Genomic DNA, 19,267 nt, shown 5'->3' with positions numbered 1-19,267 from the left:
ATTCACTGAAAAGATCTACATTTCTTTGTGTTTTGCCTCTACGTTTAACTCTGTTTACATCAGATGCTCACAAATCAATTATATGGTTTTCTTGCTACATGTCATGCTTTCCTTATCAATATAATGTTCGCATGAATGAATGCATGCACGCAGCCACTCACAAATCATGATAAACACTGATTAGTGCATGCAAACCTGCTCATGGTGGAAGGTCTTGCTATAGTGGTCTAAAATAGGCCGCAGCTGTAATCCAGAAGGGGAGGAGTTCAGATCCAGACTGTAGTTCAGTGCCACACTGATGGGACTCAATTTATCCCTGAACTCCCCCTCATCCTAAAAAGAAACAGAGACAGAGAGAGAGAAAGGTGGGTTACAAACAGGAGTGAATTCCTTGAAACATCTATCAGTCTTCCTCTCTTCTCTCTTCTCCTCCTTGTAGCTTCCTTGTGTAAAATTATTTTCTGTTCTTTTGATTATTTTATTCCTTTGACATTCATTCTTGACATCAAAACAAAGTTTACTTAAATGCATGCTTCGAGTGAGCCAAAAACAACAAATAAAATAATTGAATACATTTTTGTGGGTTTGAGAAAATGTGTTTATGTTTCTGAATATTAATGCAAATAACATAAAATCACACACTAACCCTATCCGTAAAAGAAAGCTCAAAAGGAGATTTTGTCAGATTTAGCTCACTTTTGGGGGCAATTTTGTCCCCAAGATATAGCTAATCAACACAAGCACATAAACAATGCTTTCATATACAAATTAAACTCTCATTTTCCTCCCTTTACATGCTATAGATTTACAACCTTAATGTATATTATTATCAACCGTCTCTGCTCTCATGTTTTCGGAAATATTTGCTTTAGACCTGCCATATTTAATTTAATAAGTCTGTTTTGCCTGTGACGAAATCATAGTTGGCAAAAAAAATACTTTCCCATGGCCTGTGTTACCATATAAATACTGCATTCAATTCATGAGTCACCTCATAGCAAATAGCAGAATTTTTGGTCTTATTTTCAAGAGACACTCTCACAGAGGGGTGGATATGTCTTAAGTCTCACATCGTTTATTCTGTCCAGTTGAGCTGTGTTGTACCAGGAGCTTGGTTTGGCTCACAATTAACTTTCCCATGGGTTCATTTGTTGAGATGATAGAATATGAATTTTGAATGAGGAACCAACCCAGTTTGACAATAGTGTACCTCACCCGCAGGTAAATTGAGTAGTTGTGGCAATGTTGGTGGTCCCCCTGACCCAGCAATAAATTTTGGGTTTTGTGGTGCTGGTTAGAGTCCATAAACAATATTCTCTTGACTGCTCCATGCTGCTTCAGCCAATCCAACTGCAGGTCCATTCTCAGAGCTGAAAGAGAGAAAGACAGGCATGCTATTGTTAGTCCAATTCCTGCAATTTCTGTCTGGACCAAATGAGTTTTGGACCGTAAAACTTGCACGTTCTTAAGGTTAATGACTGGGGCTTCTGAAGAACACACAAATGCAGCTTCCAACAAATGCATACCCTCACATATGCACTTAGTTTGTCTTTCTCTCACAAACAGGCACACATACACACCTGTTATTTGTCATCTCTAAAACCATATGCATTCAGTTTTTAACAGGCCTGCTTTAACAAATGTGAGAAAGAGGCTTTATTGCCTGTTGGTTTAAGTGAGTTTGGCACCTTCTGCATTTTGGCCATTATTACAACCACTTAAACACAGATGTGCAACAAGGGCTAAAACACATCTACACACACACACACACACACACACACACACACACACACACACACACACACACACACACACACACACAGGCACACACGCACACACACACACACAGGGTAAACTGAGTGCTTAGTGTAGAAACACATTTTCCGTGTGACTCCAATAAAATGTCACAGAGATCATGTAAGGGACCCACCACAGTATGAGATAATAGCTTTTGCAAGGTGATATAATTTGTTTTATTTTAGCAATGGGGTTTGTGAATTTGTTTTACAAACCCACATGTATGAGTTGTATGAGATCTATAATGTTTGGAGAAACACATCCAAAATATTGTTTTATAAGAAAATTTTGCTTAAAACATAAAACAATTGTCAGGGATCCCATACGTTTTTACCAATGAATTCCAAGATCTTTTAAGTCCTTTTTTAAATAAATTTATAGAGATTGCACATACAAAGAACAATCTCTAGCTGAATAAAGTACATTTCTATGTCAATTTTTTTATTATTATTATTATTAATTTCCATAATTTTGAATATATTCTATGAAATTTTCATGACTTTCCAGGCCTGGAAATCACAATTTTAAAATGTACTAATATTTCCAGGTTCCCTATGACATGAGAAAAAAAATATTAAAATGCATTTATTAAAATATGCTTTTATTAGGGAATTTAACAAAGTAAACATTGTACATGTAAAAAAACTGATGCACTTACCTACAGAATCAGGGATTCCTATACCAGATATTTTAGCACACACATTTACTGATAGACTGTGAAAGAGAGAGATAGAGAGAGATTATTAAGTACAGCATAACTTAGCTAAACAAGCAATGACAACATGTAAGCTGTGTTAACATAACAGAGGAAGAGGTTCATTTATAAGAATGTTGTGTGTGTGCACTACATCGTTGTATGCACAGCTAAATGGAGACATGTGACGCTAAGCAATTCTGTGCTCAAAATTTAATGACTTAATCAAATTAGCCTCTGCTCTTTCAGCCTCTTCTGTCTGTGTTCTCCTCCCTTTATCTCTCTCTCCCTCCTTCTCTCTCTTATAGTCTGTTAATAGAAGCCAGCAATCACCTAGCAATGGCCAAAACAACTTCCATTTCCTGTCAGAAAAAGGGGTGAAGGGACAAAACCTCCCTCACTTTTCAAATTCTCTTACAAATACTGTAATGTTTGTAAAACACTCTAAGAACATTCTGAAACCACATATTATATGAAATGGAACTAAATGTTGCTCTTGAAGTCTAAATTCTAAGGTTCTTAACCAATATCGAAATGGCACAGGAAGTCCTGTCTCCCACGGCTATGGCATGCACAATTCCTTTGCTGGAATCTAAAGATGGCCAAAAAGATTTGTTGCCATAGGGCTTTTTTTTTCTTCTTCAGATTAACCTTTTTAATTGGTTGATTCTCAAACACAATACAGAATAAAGCCAAATATAAATGTACAGAGTCAACCATTATCCCAGTTTAAACCCCATTAATTTCCTATCCCCAAACCCAACCCCACCCCAACCCCCAACAAACATTCCTGTGGTCCAAGCCTGAGAATACACATATAATCACTGAAAAAACGTTTTTCTCCACCTGGTCCTCACCAAGAGCCTCCCAGAAAGGTCATGTACAATATTTGTTCCATTTGTTACATACCCATCTAATCTGCCAAGCTGTTCATATGACATATTTTCAAATGCCGCCACCCAGCCCGATTCGGTGAATCATCCTTGAAATGAGGGAGCGCCAATTGACATCCATCCTCTAGGAATTACGTGTAACAATTTTGTATTTTTTTTTGGTTCATGGGTAGTGTGTTATTTCCTAATCACTTATGCCTCAAAATGGCTATTCTCTTTTCTCCACGAACTTTGCTTTTGTGAACAGGACAGTGATATTTTGAAATGTACCTATTTTCCAGAACATTCTAGATAGATTCAGTGCTGAGTAAACTTCTAGAACTTTCCATTAATATAAATAGTAGTATAAATACAGGGGCCTTAAGCCCACCAGTTCAGTTTAGTTCCAGCTGCCTAAGTGGATACATATCTGCATTTTTCTGAGATGCATCAAGAGGCTGCAAGCATCCAACAGACACATTTTGCTATGTCTGCGGCCAATTTATCAAGATAAGAGCGAAAAAGAACTCCGTGGAAGCATCTGCTAAGATGTGTGAGGCCTACAAGCATATTTCGGCATGCCTGTCGGGGATCAAGACAAACCCTGGGCACCTCATTTCACCTGCGAGCACTGAAAAAAACTCTGGAAGGTAAGATGGACAATTGTTGCTCTGAATTTTATGTTATAAAATATATTTTAAAATTGTAAAAGTTTTTAATTTTTAAATGTTTTAAAATGATCAATGTTATTAAAAATATATAACATATGCAAAATTTTGCAAACATCTGTTATACATTATTCATAGGTGAAATAATTGGGCCATGAAGAGCCATGAAGTTCGCTATCCCAGTAATTTTGCTGGAACCCACTGACCACTCAAGCAACTGCTACTTCTGCATGGTGGACCCTTCCAAACATCGGACTGGCAAGAATACACCTACTATCACGTATGCAGACCTTCCTTCATCCATCCATCGCCCCACTGCCATGAGCTCCCCGTACCAACTCCTCCGGAGAGAGAGCAGCCATCTTTAGAAGAGAGCAGGAAGTCAGAGAGCGAGGAAGATGTTGTAGATCTAGATGACAATTTCAGAGGTGGAGCTGAGGAGAGGAACCCATACTACCTCAACCAAAAAGACCTCAATGACTTGATTAGATATCTTGGTCTCACCAAGTCCGATGCCGAGCTTTTGACATCTAGGCTCAAGCAGTGGAACTTGTTGGATGAAAGTGTGCAAGTCGCAGATCAGAGGAAGCGTCACCAACCTTTTTCCAGCTTCTTCAACCGTCAAGATGGGCTACTTCTGCCACAATGTGACAAGTCTGTTCGAGGCAATCAGAATCATCTATAACCAGAATGAGTGGCGCCTCTTCACAGCTCATCCAGGAGCCTCAAAGCCATGCTGCTCCATAATGGTAACAAGTACCCGTCTCTTCCTCTGGCTCACACTGTGCACCTCAACGAGGATTACAACAGCATCAAGACCTTGCTGGATACCTTGAAGTATGAGTACATTTGGGGCTGATTCGTGAAAGTGATTTACAGTATAATCGTAGATCTCATAAAACTACTCACTTTTAAATCTTTTGTAGTAAGTTTTTTGTTACATTGTATTACTTCAGTATAAATACATTTTAATTTGGCTTCATATGTTGTTTTTTCTGACTTTATGTGAACGAAAAGACACAAATTCGCCCTTTTCTAATTGGTCAATTTCAAAATATCACTGTCCTGGTCACAAAAGCTAAGTTTGTGGGGAATAATAGCCATTTTCTATACTTTTGAGGTATAAGCAATTAGGAAATAACACTTACTACCCAGGAACAAAAAATGTGTTACATAGTGTTATCTGTCTTCCAATCATTACATTAGTTTGGACCCAGCTTTTTGTATTCGTCACCTACTTTAATAACTGCCCCATGAACCAATATACATAGTCTGGGGCAGAAATAAATTTGAATATCTAAAAGCTCATGGATACAATTCTGCAATGTAAAACATTTCTGTAATTTTCATCATGTGCTCTTCTGTAATTTTTACAGAGATTAACATTACCTTATAAAGTCAAAAGTAGTTTACAGTTTCAGAATGTTAATATCAAGTTTATAATTTTTTTTACCGTAAATTTAACAGAATTTGTTTTTTTTTACAGTGCCAGCGTGGTCATGTAATTACAAGTTTTAAACTGTAACATTTACAGGTTGTTCTGTAAAGTTGCTTACATTTGTACTGTATTTTTTACATAATTATTCTGGGAAACACAGCAGCCACAGATTTTTTAATCTTAGCACAGAACCATCCTCCAACTGACATCGCCAGCAGGTAAACCAATGCCTAATCCCTACACATAGTTTAAAATAAATCCAATCTGTAAATAAATATTTTCACATAACCTCTTAGTAGCTGTGTAGGCCCCATCACCAAGACTCTGTATCAACGAGGAATAATACACGTGTCTTTCCAAAGGCTGTGAGCACCATACAATGAGTGTCTGCAGCTTTAGGAGGCTGTGTACTACATAGGGCTTTATTTTTAACTAACCCTCAATTTCCAAAGAAACACAAAACCAGGACTGGGTATTTAGAGCATACAGTATTATCGAGTGTGTTTACGCTGATAAAACAAATCAGCTTATTATAACAATTCTGAGTTTAATTGATTTTGAATTTGTCTGATTTTTCTTCAGATATTACGTAAAAACATTAAAAAATGCAGAGATAAATTGGGGTAATGAGCAACAACTTAGCTGGCGAACTGGGTTTTGCTTAAACTATTTGAACTTTACCTAATAAAAGAAAAATTTCCACATAGAGTTCATAAACTTGACCTTACATTTTGCAAGGTTATTAAGCATTAACAGTGTACAGTATGATCATGCATATAAATGCACTCTTTGACAAACAACACACACACACACACACACACATGCAGTGAGGTTAAAGCAAAAAAAAAATTTTAAAGTTTAAAATATAACACTTATTCTAACATGCTCACAACTCTCCAGCTGGTGCTCAATAACTGTATTTCCGTTCTGTGAAACCTGTAATGATATCTGTGCTCAGGGAGTTACAACTGCGGTCCTAATGGCCCAAATGTCCAATTCTATGCATATCAATGTATAGCACTCCACGCAGCCTAAATATGTCTAATCAGAAACACCCCATTAGTCCCCTCCGCACACACACTTACACAGTAATGATCGTGTCTGAGTTTGAATTAGTGATAAACAGCTGGATGCTTTGCCTCATGAACAACACAAAACACCCATGAGGCCTTACTTGATAGAATCCAACATTGTGCATTGTGCTCTAACCATGCAAACTCTGCTTTTACACCAACAGGTGGTCATACATTTTCAAATTTGCAGAAGTTATGTGTGTGCTAAATAGTAAAGGGCTCGGAAAAAAGAGTTTCTTTATCTGTTCAAAGCATGCATATTTATGGGGTGGACATATGGCCTTGCTTCATAATTTTATGATGTCTCATCAGTACTACACTCTAGTGCCCCAAGGTTGACCCCCGACCTGTGTTCTGACCCCAATAGACCCCTTGCTACCCTGCAGCCTATCTGCAATCTGTAATTACTGCCCACTCATTAGGCTATTATTGGCACCCATGTATGTTTGTGTGTTTGGCTTGAATGTAAAGATCAGAATTTGGATGATGATCCCATCAGGATGTAGGCATGGGTAGGCATGAACTGATCCAACCAAAACGTGATTCTTGCCCACCCAATTAAAGATTAGGCAAGCACGGTAGACCGCCCAAACAATCACAAAAAAATATTCTGAAATTTGTACTTTTCTATTTTTGTTATTGGCCGAAAACAACATCATGTTCTACACTCTAGAGGTAGAATCACACTGCTACAGACCGAAAACAAAGATATATTTTTGAGCAATGGATAGGTTTTGATGCCCATAAAGAAGCCTGGTGGTGCTATTAGCAGTGACCATGTGGCTGCTCTTAATGTACAGCTCCCGCTTAAAATATCTCTGTCTTTCTAAAACTTAGCTCCCAAAAATCATGATGTGTGTTCTCTGTAATGATTGTATGATAGCCCGGAGCTGTACCTTAAAGGAATAGCTCACCCAAAAATTTTAATTCTTTCATCATCTACTCACCCTCATGCCATCCCAGATGTGTATGACTTTCTTTCTTCAGCTGAACACAATTTTTTTTTCTAAAGAATATCTCAGCTCTATTAGTCCATACAATGCAAGTAAATGGTGGCCATAACATTTTAAGGTCCAAAAATGACATAAAGGAGGCATAAAAGTAATCCAGAAGTCGAGTGGTTAAATCTTCTGATGCAATATGATAGGTGTGGGTGAGAAAAAGGTTCAATAATTAAGTCCTATCTCCACCTTTGACTAGCCCCAACCATTAGGTGGCTGAATGTGAAAGTTACTTCCACACCAGTATGTGAAAGTGTAGATTTACAGTTAAAAAAAGGACTTAAATATTTAACCACTGGAGTCTTATGGATTACTTTTATACTGCCTTTTGGACCTTCAAAGTTCTGGTCAAAATTCACTTGCATTGAGAGGAGCAACAGAGCGCCCTCCCAATTCATGTCACGCTCAATGAGATTGCAATATACCTTATTCACAGAGGTGCCATCTTTCGATTTAAAATGCAAATGACAACAAGGCTGTGAGAGATAGATTTACCATCTCTTCAATGGCACACATGGTATTTTGTCCATTGAGTGTTCTTGACAAGTGTTTTTTTAATTCAATGTTTTGTACATGGAAAAAACCAAAACACTTAAAAATGCAGTACAGCCAATTGAAGAGACTATGTCTATTCCTCAGAGCTTTGTTGTCATTCCCAACAAAAATCAAAGATAGCGCTGCTGTGAATAAGGTCTCTGTGCTCAAGGGAGGTGTGAGAGACGCTGCCTCCCTCTGAAATATGATCTACTGGTGTCACTGTTTGACAGTGTTACTTTAGGAATATAACTGCTATACACATTATATGAGCTCACATTTCATAATATTTTATTTGTTTTATTTATGTACATTCCATTATTTTCCTCACCAGACATTTTGAGGAGACACTGCCTCCCTTGTCTCCATGCAGTAATTGCCACTGGTTGATGTTTCATATTTCAATGTCTATCCAAAGGTATGAAAATGTACATGAGCTAGAACCAGACTTCATGTACAAATATCTACAAATACTAATGAAATCACTTTGGGGTTGACAGGGGCTTTCAATCTTTCATCTTCTCTGTCTTTTGTCTGTTTCTTTCTGTGTCTTGTTCATTCTCTCTATTCATTGCTGTGTCTCAGTGTTTCCCTTGGTCTCTCTCTAATTCCAACCACAGTTTGTACAATTATTTAACTAAGCTACTCTATTCTTATTGCAGAATTCTGCACTTTAGTTCTTTTCATTTGTCTCTCTAAGACATCTAGTCCTTTCTTCCCCATGACAAGCCTAACACACAAGCATATTCACCCCAAACAGCCAAACGGATTCTGTATGTTTACAGTCATGGGGCCCAAAACTGCTTTTGGGACTCAATATCCATCCACATCCATGGTAAGAATGTGGGGTTGTGTGTATGTTTATGTAGCTTGGTAGAATGTATTGAGACTTCCAGAAACACTTAGTTTTACCACAGAGGGTGGTGGGGGTGGGTTGCTGCTGTAATGTGGTACTATACACCACTTGGCTTTAAAACCTTCCAGTCAGCGATAGTTCCTTGGCCCAGAATGATTTGGTCTAGCCATAACCAGGACTACAGTCTCAACATATTTGTCCGACTGAACTCATTGGCTTATAAAATGTTTATGTGTTTACATTTAAGAAGTCAAACTTAACATGTAGTGCATGAGTATCACTCGCAGTGTCTTAACCTTAGACTTTAAGTAATTCACAAAGGCAAAATGTAAGTAAACCGAAACAGAACAGAATGACAGAAATACTTACCAAGTAATCATGTCATCAGTATTGGGCATGTGGCAGGACTTGTTTTCGGGATTGAGAATTCTGGGTGTCAAAATCAGCTGAGCATCTACGGTTACCACTGGTCTTGCCCTGACATGGAAACAATGGAGAACTGGAGTGAGAATATTATGACAAAAATATATAAAGATACTTATGCAATTTATTGCAATAATGTTGTTGAAGTTAAATGGAAAGCTAAACTAAGAGCAGCACATAATCATTAAGAATCCACCAAATCCAGTTTTTGATGTTTAAAGTTAAAGTGCATAATATTTGCTATGTTAAAACACTTTCTCACATCCCAGTGTAATATGCAGAGACAACTATAAGTAATCTTTCATAGGGTGATTTCCCTTAAAAGTTTAAACACAGTGGCTCTGTGGTGCCACTTCCAAAAAACCATGTTTTGCTATCAAAACATTACTGTTTGTGCATCAATGTGCACAATAGATCATTAATCTTACTTGCTTTTAGCACAAAACAGTGGCTATTTCACCTAGAAACTTCCACGATACATGAAATGAACTAGGTAATTAAATTTTTGCAAAATGTTACCACAGCTACATAATGTTCCTTAAATAAGGCTGGCTATTTCATACATTTTACTAACTTCCACCATTTGTCTAACTTTAATGACATGCTCTCTCTCCAAAATTCCACCCTTCAAAGACATCAGCAAACCCAAAGTTAGAAAACCTGAATACCAAAATGACTGACAGGCAGAGAGCATATCTGATTGAGTAGCTTTTCTGATTGGCTAAAATATTAAGCTTGTGCCGTTCCCCTGACTCCGCTGTTACAGAGCCTAGAACTGTCAAAGGGACATGTGTGATTTCACAGAATGCCAAATTTTGTGATACCTGTTAGGTAGAAGGGACATTTTATGTGTAGTAAGCATCAAACAGTTCATGAGAGTTAATGAGAAGTTAACATGAGGCCAGTTCCCTCTCTCCTCCGGTCTCTCTTTCAGTCTGTTGAGACTAGCACTCAAACTGGATTAACAGTGGAAATGTTAGCTTTCACAAATACACCAGAGCCCACTACAGCTAATCGCTTTAACACTGACACTGAGAATGTTTGCTGGGGCATGTTTAATGTGCCTGTGTGAATTTGGTGTCTTTAAGGCAGGAAAAAGTGGACTATTTTGAAACATGCCTGAGGGAAATCTGATCTGGAAAACAAGCAAAGTCTTGGCTATACTCACACTAGAAATGCAAAAAGTCTGTAGATAATGTTCTCTGACTGTACTTTTGTCAACTACATCTATGGAATTTTCATTGGCTTCACAGGCCTGACATTTTAATATTTTATCTTGTGCATTTTGAAAAAGTGTTCCTATTGTATCATGGATCAGAAGATCAAGTTCTCTTCCAGTTCAACCTCAAACACAGTTGTTTGTTATGCCACTCATTCTAATGGGGAAAATATATGTGAGTTTGTATGTAGTTTGTGCTCTATGTCTGTTCAGACATATGACCAGAATAAATGTGTTCTTTTTTTTTTTTTTTTTTTTTTACAATACATTTGCATGTGTAATAACATTTTAAGAGTTGTTAATAACTAACACTTTACATGTAACTACTACATAATTACAATGTAATTACAATGTAATGTGTCCCAATGCAAAATAAGTGTTTCATGTGTCTTTTGACTAGTTTACCAAGTAATTATTTTGAAAATACTGTATTTACATGGTGTATTGTGTGAAATTTCTCACCTGTAGGCAACAACTTTACTCACTCCAAATGCACCAACCAGCAAATCTGTAAAAGACAGTGAAATATACTGAGACGTGGAGGACTGACACAATATGAAACAGAGAAGGTTGTGCTGCAAATGAGAAGAGAATAATGCAAGATAGAAAGAATATGAGTGGCTGGACCATAAAGCTTCAAAGCAAGCTGCAGCTGGAAGTGATTTAGGCCTCCAGCAGTCTCGTCGTCCCTTTTCTAGTTCTACCGGTATTGCATCTCACATGACCTGCTGTCCCTGAACAGAGTAATAGAGAAACCCTTGAGAGCCATGGGGAATGTGTGAGGGTTTAATCTCATTCTACTCAGTGGCGCAGAGAGTCAAATCTGATTAAGGGAAAGGTAAATATGCTGAATGAATTCCGTTTGCTCTTAATAAAGGTGGGCATGATAAACCTGTGATTTAACCTATTTGAGATTTGAATGTGCTGCTGTGAAACCTTCACATCGTAATGCAGTTCAAACTACGTTTTTTTAAGTCCAGGGCCTACAGTAAAACAGAATCATGCACTGTGATGACTAGAGACAAGGTATACTTAAAACAGTTTGACCGCCAGAGCCGTGGCATAATAATAGCACACATGTTTGTAACAAGTTAGAGCTGTGGTGCCCCCACTGGGATCTAGGTTTGAGTACGGTCTGTGTCATTTCCTGTTCTAATTCCCCCTTTTTCTCCAATTGCTTACCTCTCACTTTATATGGTCCTATCAAATAAAGCCCAAATGGCCCAAAAATAATAATATTTTTGGGGATATAGCAGTATACTGAAAGGTTTTTATTTTAGGTATTTTATTTATTTTATTTTTTTAAATAAATGTTTTACAAGGTACTTTATTGTTATTTTGTATGTTTTATGAAGTTGTACAATATATTTTTAATGGAGTTACATAATTTTCTATTATTGTTATTGTGCACTGTTTTTACATGACATAATTATTTTAACTTAATTTAGATTTTAAATCAATCGACTTCTCACACCAAGTTTACCATTCAGACCAGATTCCTACATAATTAGCCTAATAAAAATAACTTCTTTGGTGGGGGAATAGTACTGTTGGATTGATAAGTGTACACCTGCGCATGGTCATTTTGCTTGGTCTGCATGACTCAGATAATGTCTCCAAACTTAATTAAGAGAAAATTCTGTTTCCTCTGTATTTTTTTTACAAAGCATTTATAGGAAGGAAGTGTACAAATTGTTCCTGGAGGGATGCTTGTAGTCAAGCAAACTCAGAGACTTACAGGCAGGAATCTTCCAAAATAGCTCCAGCACCCTAATGAGTATACAGAGACTGCCGCTTTGATTCCAGTTTCACTGAGGTTGATCGCTGGCCTCAGTTTCTGTCAGGTCCTGCCTTCATAGATGAAACACCTCTGGCAGAGAGCCTGTTGTAAACCAGGGCCCTGATTCACTAGTGAGCAGCTTTTGGTATTGTGACAGAAAACACACCTAAAATCCTAGAGTTGGAAATCTACTGAAGTTTAGTTCTGTTGACGGTTCAAGAATGAATGCATTCTTCTACCGATGTGACAGAAGACTGTACATAAATATTCTGAAATCATTTTCTGTTAGCGATGTCCAATTAATGAACAAATCATTCTTCTAAGTCAGACCTTTTCAATAAATGAAGTGCAACCAGTGAAATCTGATTCTTGAACATTCATTTTATGATGTGGTTCTTTTTAATGAATCTTTCTAAAGGCTCACTAACTCAATCAGAGCAAACATTCGGGAAAGAGTTATAATGGAATAATAGTAAAAACAATATAGTTTTTGTTTAGCAGGTTGGATCTAATGTTTTTTTGGTGTACGTTAAGTAATACAATTGTTTTGAAATTATTAAGTGTAACAGTAAACATTTTTAAAAAGTCTTGCCTGATTCCAATGGAAATATGCTCGCTAACACACGCATGCCCTAGAGGCCTGAGCTTACACCTTATTTCTGAGATGGACAGGCAATGAGGCAGAGTAAATGACAAAATAATTTAATCTATTACATTCTGACATCTGGAAACTCCATTTGGGTGCTTAATTTTCTCAGAACTGCAATGAGGTGCGATTATGTTTCTGTGTGTGTGAATATTTTAAGACTCAACCTGAAAATATTCAGGTTGAACCACAATGGCCAGTACATCACAAGCATCTCAACCACACGGATGGGTTAAGGAGATGTAAGGATCAAGAAAGGAGATGGAGGAAGCTCAAACACTAGGATTTTAATGAGGCTGCCGCCTGTAGTTATTTTCAGTAGAGGTGCTTTTCTAGCCAGTGAAATGCCTGAGCACAGCCAACTAATGCAATCCCCTGTTTTACCTCCAGCTCTGAATTCCTCTGTCATTTCTCCTGACATACAATCAGCCATCCATCCATCCATCCATCCATCCATCCTCCAAAGTAACCAGAACTGGACTACTCCCTGTAGATGTCTGAGAGGGAAATGTTTTGGACAGAAGCTCATGGGAGTCAAAGCAAATTTGGACTGAGAAATGAGGGTTTGTGTGGCTGTATGTGTTACATATCATTCACTGTGATTTTGGAAAGTAGGATGTATTTATTACATTAAAGGGAAACAACATGTTATTGGATGAAGAATAATGCATAAGCCTCTAACACAGACTACTCTAACATGCCTAACCCTACAATAAACCCTAAACCTAACTCCAAAATCTAATTGGTTGATCAGAATGTTGTTCCTGGATCAACAAGGATATTGATGTGCTACTTGGCAAAGTCACCGTCAGTATTCCACTTTCACTAAAGGGATATATGTTACCCACATAAGTTCCTTGAACACAATTTTTTTTTGATATGTCTTGACTATAACAAAAGATTCAAACACACAAACTCAAAGTATCCTGTTTTTGGAAGCAATACAGTGATTAAAGTGTTTTATGAACATTGTTCATCTTCCATTGATGAACGATGTTCATAAAACACTTTAATCACTGGATTGCTTCCAAAAACATGATACTTTGTTTGAGATTGTGCGTTTCCATTGTTTTTCATCTTCAACCCTAACCGCAAATTCTGATTCTCTGTGTCACCAGCTGGCATTTTAAAAGTGTTTTCTCTCAAATTAATGAAGTAATTGTTTTTGAATAAACAATGTGAATGTGTTGATTTTGTTTTCTCTGTGAAAAAACTGCCTGAAGCTGTGAGCAAGAAATGCTAATTATGTCATCTCCTCTGCTGCTTTAGCAGTTCATGATGAATGACACTTGACCTATGACTTCAACCCCACATTTAATCACAGTTCACCCCAATCCTTACCTTCCCCCCCAAACTACACACAGACAAAGGAAAAGATTAAGTATAAACAGGCAAAGGTAACTTTGTATGTGTGCAACAGTTTGTTCGATTAATTTAAAGTCTTTCTTTTTTTAAATAAAAGATTTCAATCTACTATGTAAACATACTAGAGGTTCACAACGCAAAACTCTCTCCCAAGTTCACCCAGGCCATTAATGGAAACCAAGTTGCAAAAACAGGTAATGTGGGAAGTGTCATGGTTATGATGTGTGGCAGAATGAACCCCCGGAATGATGATGAGGCGCACCTGATGTGAATGTACCCTCATTAAAATATAGAGCACACCTCTCCTCGGGGAGCCGGCTCCTCCTTGTGTGCATACACTGACTTCCTTGTAGATCCAGGAATGAAGCAGGGAGGGGCCCATCATTTGGACCCCTGGTGCGAAATAGATGCGATGCCGGGGCCTGGAGTATGCATCGCGGCCAACCATTCCCTCACATGCTTTGGCCCCAGGGACATTTAACCACTTGAGAAAGCTTGGACCTTTGTGTCCTGGATCCAGGAGAGGGGCGCATTGCGGCCACCTGACCCCACCTATTATACCTGGACATGACTCACCCCTGACTTTCACATAGTCCCATTCACCACGAAGCCCCCTTTTATTTTGGACACTTAACCCCATGGACACTTTATTCCCCTTTTTGTACATTTTCTGTTGTTTATTATTTCAAACAAGCACCTCTCCAAGGCCTGATGCCACAACCACTGTGTCTGTCTCTTGCTCACCACAACCTTGGTGGATAATGCGGGCACTTTTGTGAGCGGAGACGGCACTGTTGGGCACCAACATTGACATCACTCGCCCTCTTGGTCGCCTGTTAGATAGAAAGGCTGGACTGAGATCAAGCATGCACTTTTCGGTTGGTTGAGGCTGTGAAACCATGACAAACATTTTAAGTTGACATCAGGGTATAAAATAAAACATTCTATATGTGTAAAACATGTCCCCTTTTCCTGATTTCCAATGAAACGGTGACAAATATTTGTATGTACACATTTGGTATGCACTTTTATCCAAAGCAACTTAAAGTACATTGAAGGTATAGATTTTGTCAATGTGTTCTTTGGGAATTTAACCGCCAACCTTGTCATTGTTAGTGCCTCTACCAGTTGAGATACAGGTACTGTACACATTTTGAAACCTATCATGAGAAATGCATATAACATAGACATGTATTGTATATGCTTACACCACATCAGTAATACAGATTAAAAAGCTGTGATTTTACAACTTCCAGATCAAAAAGACTTTCTTTGCTTATTGGGTCTGTTAAACATTACTCTGCCACCAGTGTGTACACCTGTGTGTCTGACTGTTCAGCCATCTATGATCTTTTGGATTGTTCTCATATGGAAAATCTGTTTTTATTACAGCATATTTAAGGACACTATCCTGTCGCCATGAAAGAATAAACCCCCTCACACACTCACACACACATATGTGTGAGCTGCCTAACACTCTGAATTTATGTCTCTTTAAAGAAAGCATGTGACAGCGTTTGCTTTGATGAATTTGTATAGTGCAGTATAAAAATGAAAGAGGAGATTAAAGGACAGATTAAATGAACATGTCTTAGTTTTTTGTTGAAATCAGCTCAAATCATTACAGCAGTTTTCTTTAAGAAAGAGGGTGGATGATTCTCTTGTTAAATGAATCAGCCAATTCATGTTTCTGTTAGTCAAAGCAGGATTATGGTACAGCTGCAATGAACTGAGAGAATATACAGAACCTTGTTCAACTGATAGCTCTGTGTATTCTCTCATACAGTTCCCAACAATACAAACAAATCCACAAACACCAAGAGAAGCTATCACAACAGCTGTGTGTGCATGGCTACTTCAGTGACTTCTGTTTGAAAGAGCTGTGTGTCTTTATTCCAATACCAGTGCGCACACTGCTGTATGAGCCAACTAATGTTTCATCTCAATCAACACTTTAGTCAAGGCTCTGGCAACGACATTTTTTTTAAAGGGTTAATTTACCCAAAAATTGTTATCATTTACACACCCTCATTTTGTTTCAAAATAACATGCCTTTTCCCCCCCAGTGGATCACAAATGGACATGCTCCAAAAAATGCTAAGTCAAAGAAATAATGATTGAATGTTCTTGTTCACATCAGATTTCCTCTGAGAGAATCGTGCATAAACATTCTCCAACACATAACACACCAAGAGCAGCATTTCTGTTGTAAAACGGCATGATCTATTCCCATAGTTGGGATGGGCAACACCACTTATTTTCTTTTCGCTCCGATTCCAGTCATTTCAAGTCCAGTATTGTCGAGAGAGATACCAATACCAATTTTTTTTTTTTGCAATTTCTTGGGATAAAATGGGTAATTTAACATATTATTTTTCGTCATAATTCAAGTAATTTTTTGTTTTGTTTACATTTGTGACCTAAATAGAAAATTATTAGACTTCTGTTTTGCTTACCCTACCAAAAACTAGCTATGGGTTCAGTACAGTAACTATAGTTTAACCATGGTATTTAGATAAAACATTGTTACCACACAATTAACAATAGTTACTACAACAATATAGGCCTACTGAAGTAAAACCATGGTTTCAGCAACAAAAAAAAAAAAGAATCATGGTTGACTATTTTTTCAATTCCTTATTAACAACAATTACACACAAATGCATTATAAATAATGTCACCTTTAGAAATGTTGTTATTTTAGGGTGAATTTACTCCAGAGGCTGTTTCTCTGATTTTCCATCATTACCTCTACAAGGCACTGTTCCCTCTTATTTGAACGAGCCTGTTGATTGTCTGCTTGTGTCTTTCAGCATGAATTTTAAGATGAGCGAAAGAAGAAATAGTTCACATCCTGCACAAGTATTTGCTCATACATCCTAATCCTTTTTATTTCATTTTAAAGCTTATGATTATTGTTCAAGTTTATGGTAACCAAATAATATTATACCTGATTTAAAAAAAATTAAGATTTTTAGAATCGATATTTGTGTGAGAAATCAATATTTCGGATACAACATTAGTATTGGAAGTATCGATATTTTAGGATCAATCTGCCCATCCCTATCCCATAGTCAAATGAAAAGAATTTGCCTGCTTTGAACAACTTTTTTTTTTTTTTTAAATAAGTGTTAATAAAAAATGTAAAAATAAGATTTTTATTCAATATAGCCAAACAGTGGAAAATATGCCTAGAAATTTTTTTTTGAGACCATTGCGTTTCTGAGTTTCTCTAGCACATTTCTTTAATATACATTTTAATATTAATTTGTTTTGCACTAACCATTTCAGTTACAATATTCTTTGCACAAAGAATCATTCAGTCTCGTCATTCATTTTGTAAAACCAAACTGAAAACACATATACAGCAATGCACCTACAAAGGAAGCCTAGCAGGCAAGTGTGCAGCCCAGTGAATAAATGTTTAAAATATGCAACCATCACACCAATATAATCATAATATTTCAACACTAGACCTGTTAGAATGAGACTAATGCGACAGAATTGTTTATCAACTTGTCTGTGCAAAGTTTTATTCAATCTTTCAACAAATGTTATGATCTGAAAAAAAAAATAATGGTTACTTTATCTTGGTATCCTTTTGAGGATACAAGGAAAGGACACACAAGGGATGAGAAAGTATTCCTAACTGAAAAGTACGATTTAGATAACTTTACATCTCAAATAACAAACTTTTTGGTGCTTTAAAAAGGTTTCACATTTCTGTTTCCACCCACTGGAATACTGCCTGCTCATTGTAAGACCATTACTGTTAATGCATTCTCCATTCTTTTTTAACAAACTGAGAGATGAGTCGAAATTATTCATTCTAGTAATTAAAGGCATGTGCTATATAAGTTCTGCTTAAAGTTGATAGATAGATGGACGGACAGATGGATAGATAGAACTTAATTTGTATGTAACTCGGAATGTAAACACAAATAGACAAGCCACATATTCATGATCACTTCTCTGCAGAGATACAGAAAACTCTCATTTGAATGAGAGGGCCAGAATTTAACCCTTAAGAATTCATCTGCAGACCAGATTATCTGTTACACAACAATCTCTGTCACACAAACACACCAAAACGTATAGTAATACGAATGGAGTTTTTGGTCACCTGCAAATGTTTATCTCTACAGTTTCGAAATGATTGAGATTAAAGTATCTAAATGTTCAGTTAGATGGATTCACTGTGCTTACTGAAAACAAGTAGAAACATCATTCAATCATGTATGTACAATTTGATGTGGCGTCTAAGTCAAACCAGAGACCCAAGCAGAGATCTCAGAAGTCACATGGATCACATCATTCTTGGAGAAGGATTGTTCTCAATAAAACATGATAATTAAATAGTGAAAAACAATGCAATGAGAAAAATCTGAAAGGGAGCTTTGAAACAACATTCCCACCACAGCAGGAAACTAGGAAAGAAACAAAAGCACATTACGAGGTCCAGGATATGAAAGAGAATAAAAAGTGCAAATGACCAGCAAAGTGACCAACTGTGTGACTCAACCTAGATGTCTCATCCTTGTTATTCTCCAATTTGTCCAGTCTTTCATCCATTTGGCTCTCATCTCCCTGGCTTAAATCGGATCCAAATGATTGCCTTAACAGACACTTGCATTTAAAGAGAAACGATAGAGAGAGGGATGGAGATTGGAGGATTTACTCACCAGGATACTGGTTGTTGTCTAAGTCGGAGTCTCCGCGCAGGGTGAATCCAAAGCCTGCTGGGATGGCGGATGATCCCCATTCACCTCTCAACACTTGGGAAGCCTGCAGCATCAGCCCAGATTTATGACCATTATAGATGAAAACCCGACCACTGCGATCTTCACCTGCAAACGGAGCTCCAATTGCCACGTCTGAGAAGGAGAGGGAGTGGAAACACA

General features: G+C 37.4%; 1 protein-coding gene across 1 annotated transcript in view; it reads right to left on the bottom strand.

Moving 5' to 3' along the window:
• Positions 1-19,267, bottom strand: part of LOC127657983 (integrin alpha-8-like) — an 89,486-nt gene that overhangs the window by 33,344 nt on the left and 36,875 nt on the right. Inside the window, exons 13-18 of the mRNA XM_052147028.1 lie at positions 19,049-19,240; positions 11,038-11,083; positions 9,303-9,410; positions 2,456-2,511; positions 1,216-1,370; positions 196-333 (exon numbers count right to left, since the gene is read on the bottom strand). Of these exons, the coding sequence (XP_052002988.1) occupies positions 196-333; positions 1,216-1,370; positions 2,456-2,511; positions 9,303-9,410; positions 11,038-11,083; positions 19,049-19,240 (695 nt within the window). The remainder of the gene's footprint in view (positions 1-195; positions 334-1,215; positions 1,371-2,455; positions 2,512-9,302; positions 9,411-11,037; positions 11,084-19,048; positions 19,241-19,267) is intronic.

The sequence above is a fragment of the Xyrauchen texanus genome, chromosome 17 (assembly GCF_025860055.1).
Source record: "Xyrauchen texanus isolate HMW12.3.18 chromosome 17, RBS_HiC_50CHRs, whole genome shotgun sequence".
Classification (NCBI taxonomy): Eukaryota; Metazoa; Chordata; class Actinopteri; order Cypriniformes; family Catostomidae; genus Xyrauchen; species Xyrauchen texanus.
Note: the sequence above shows the minus strand (reverse complement) of the source record. Positions and strands in the feature narration are given on the sequence as shown.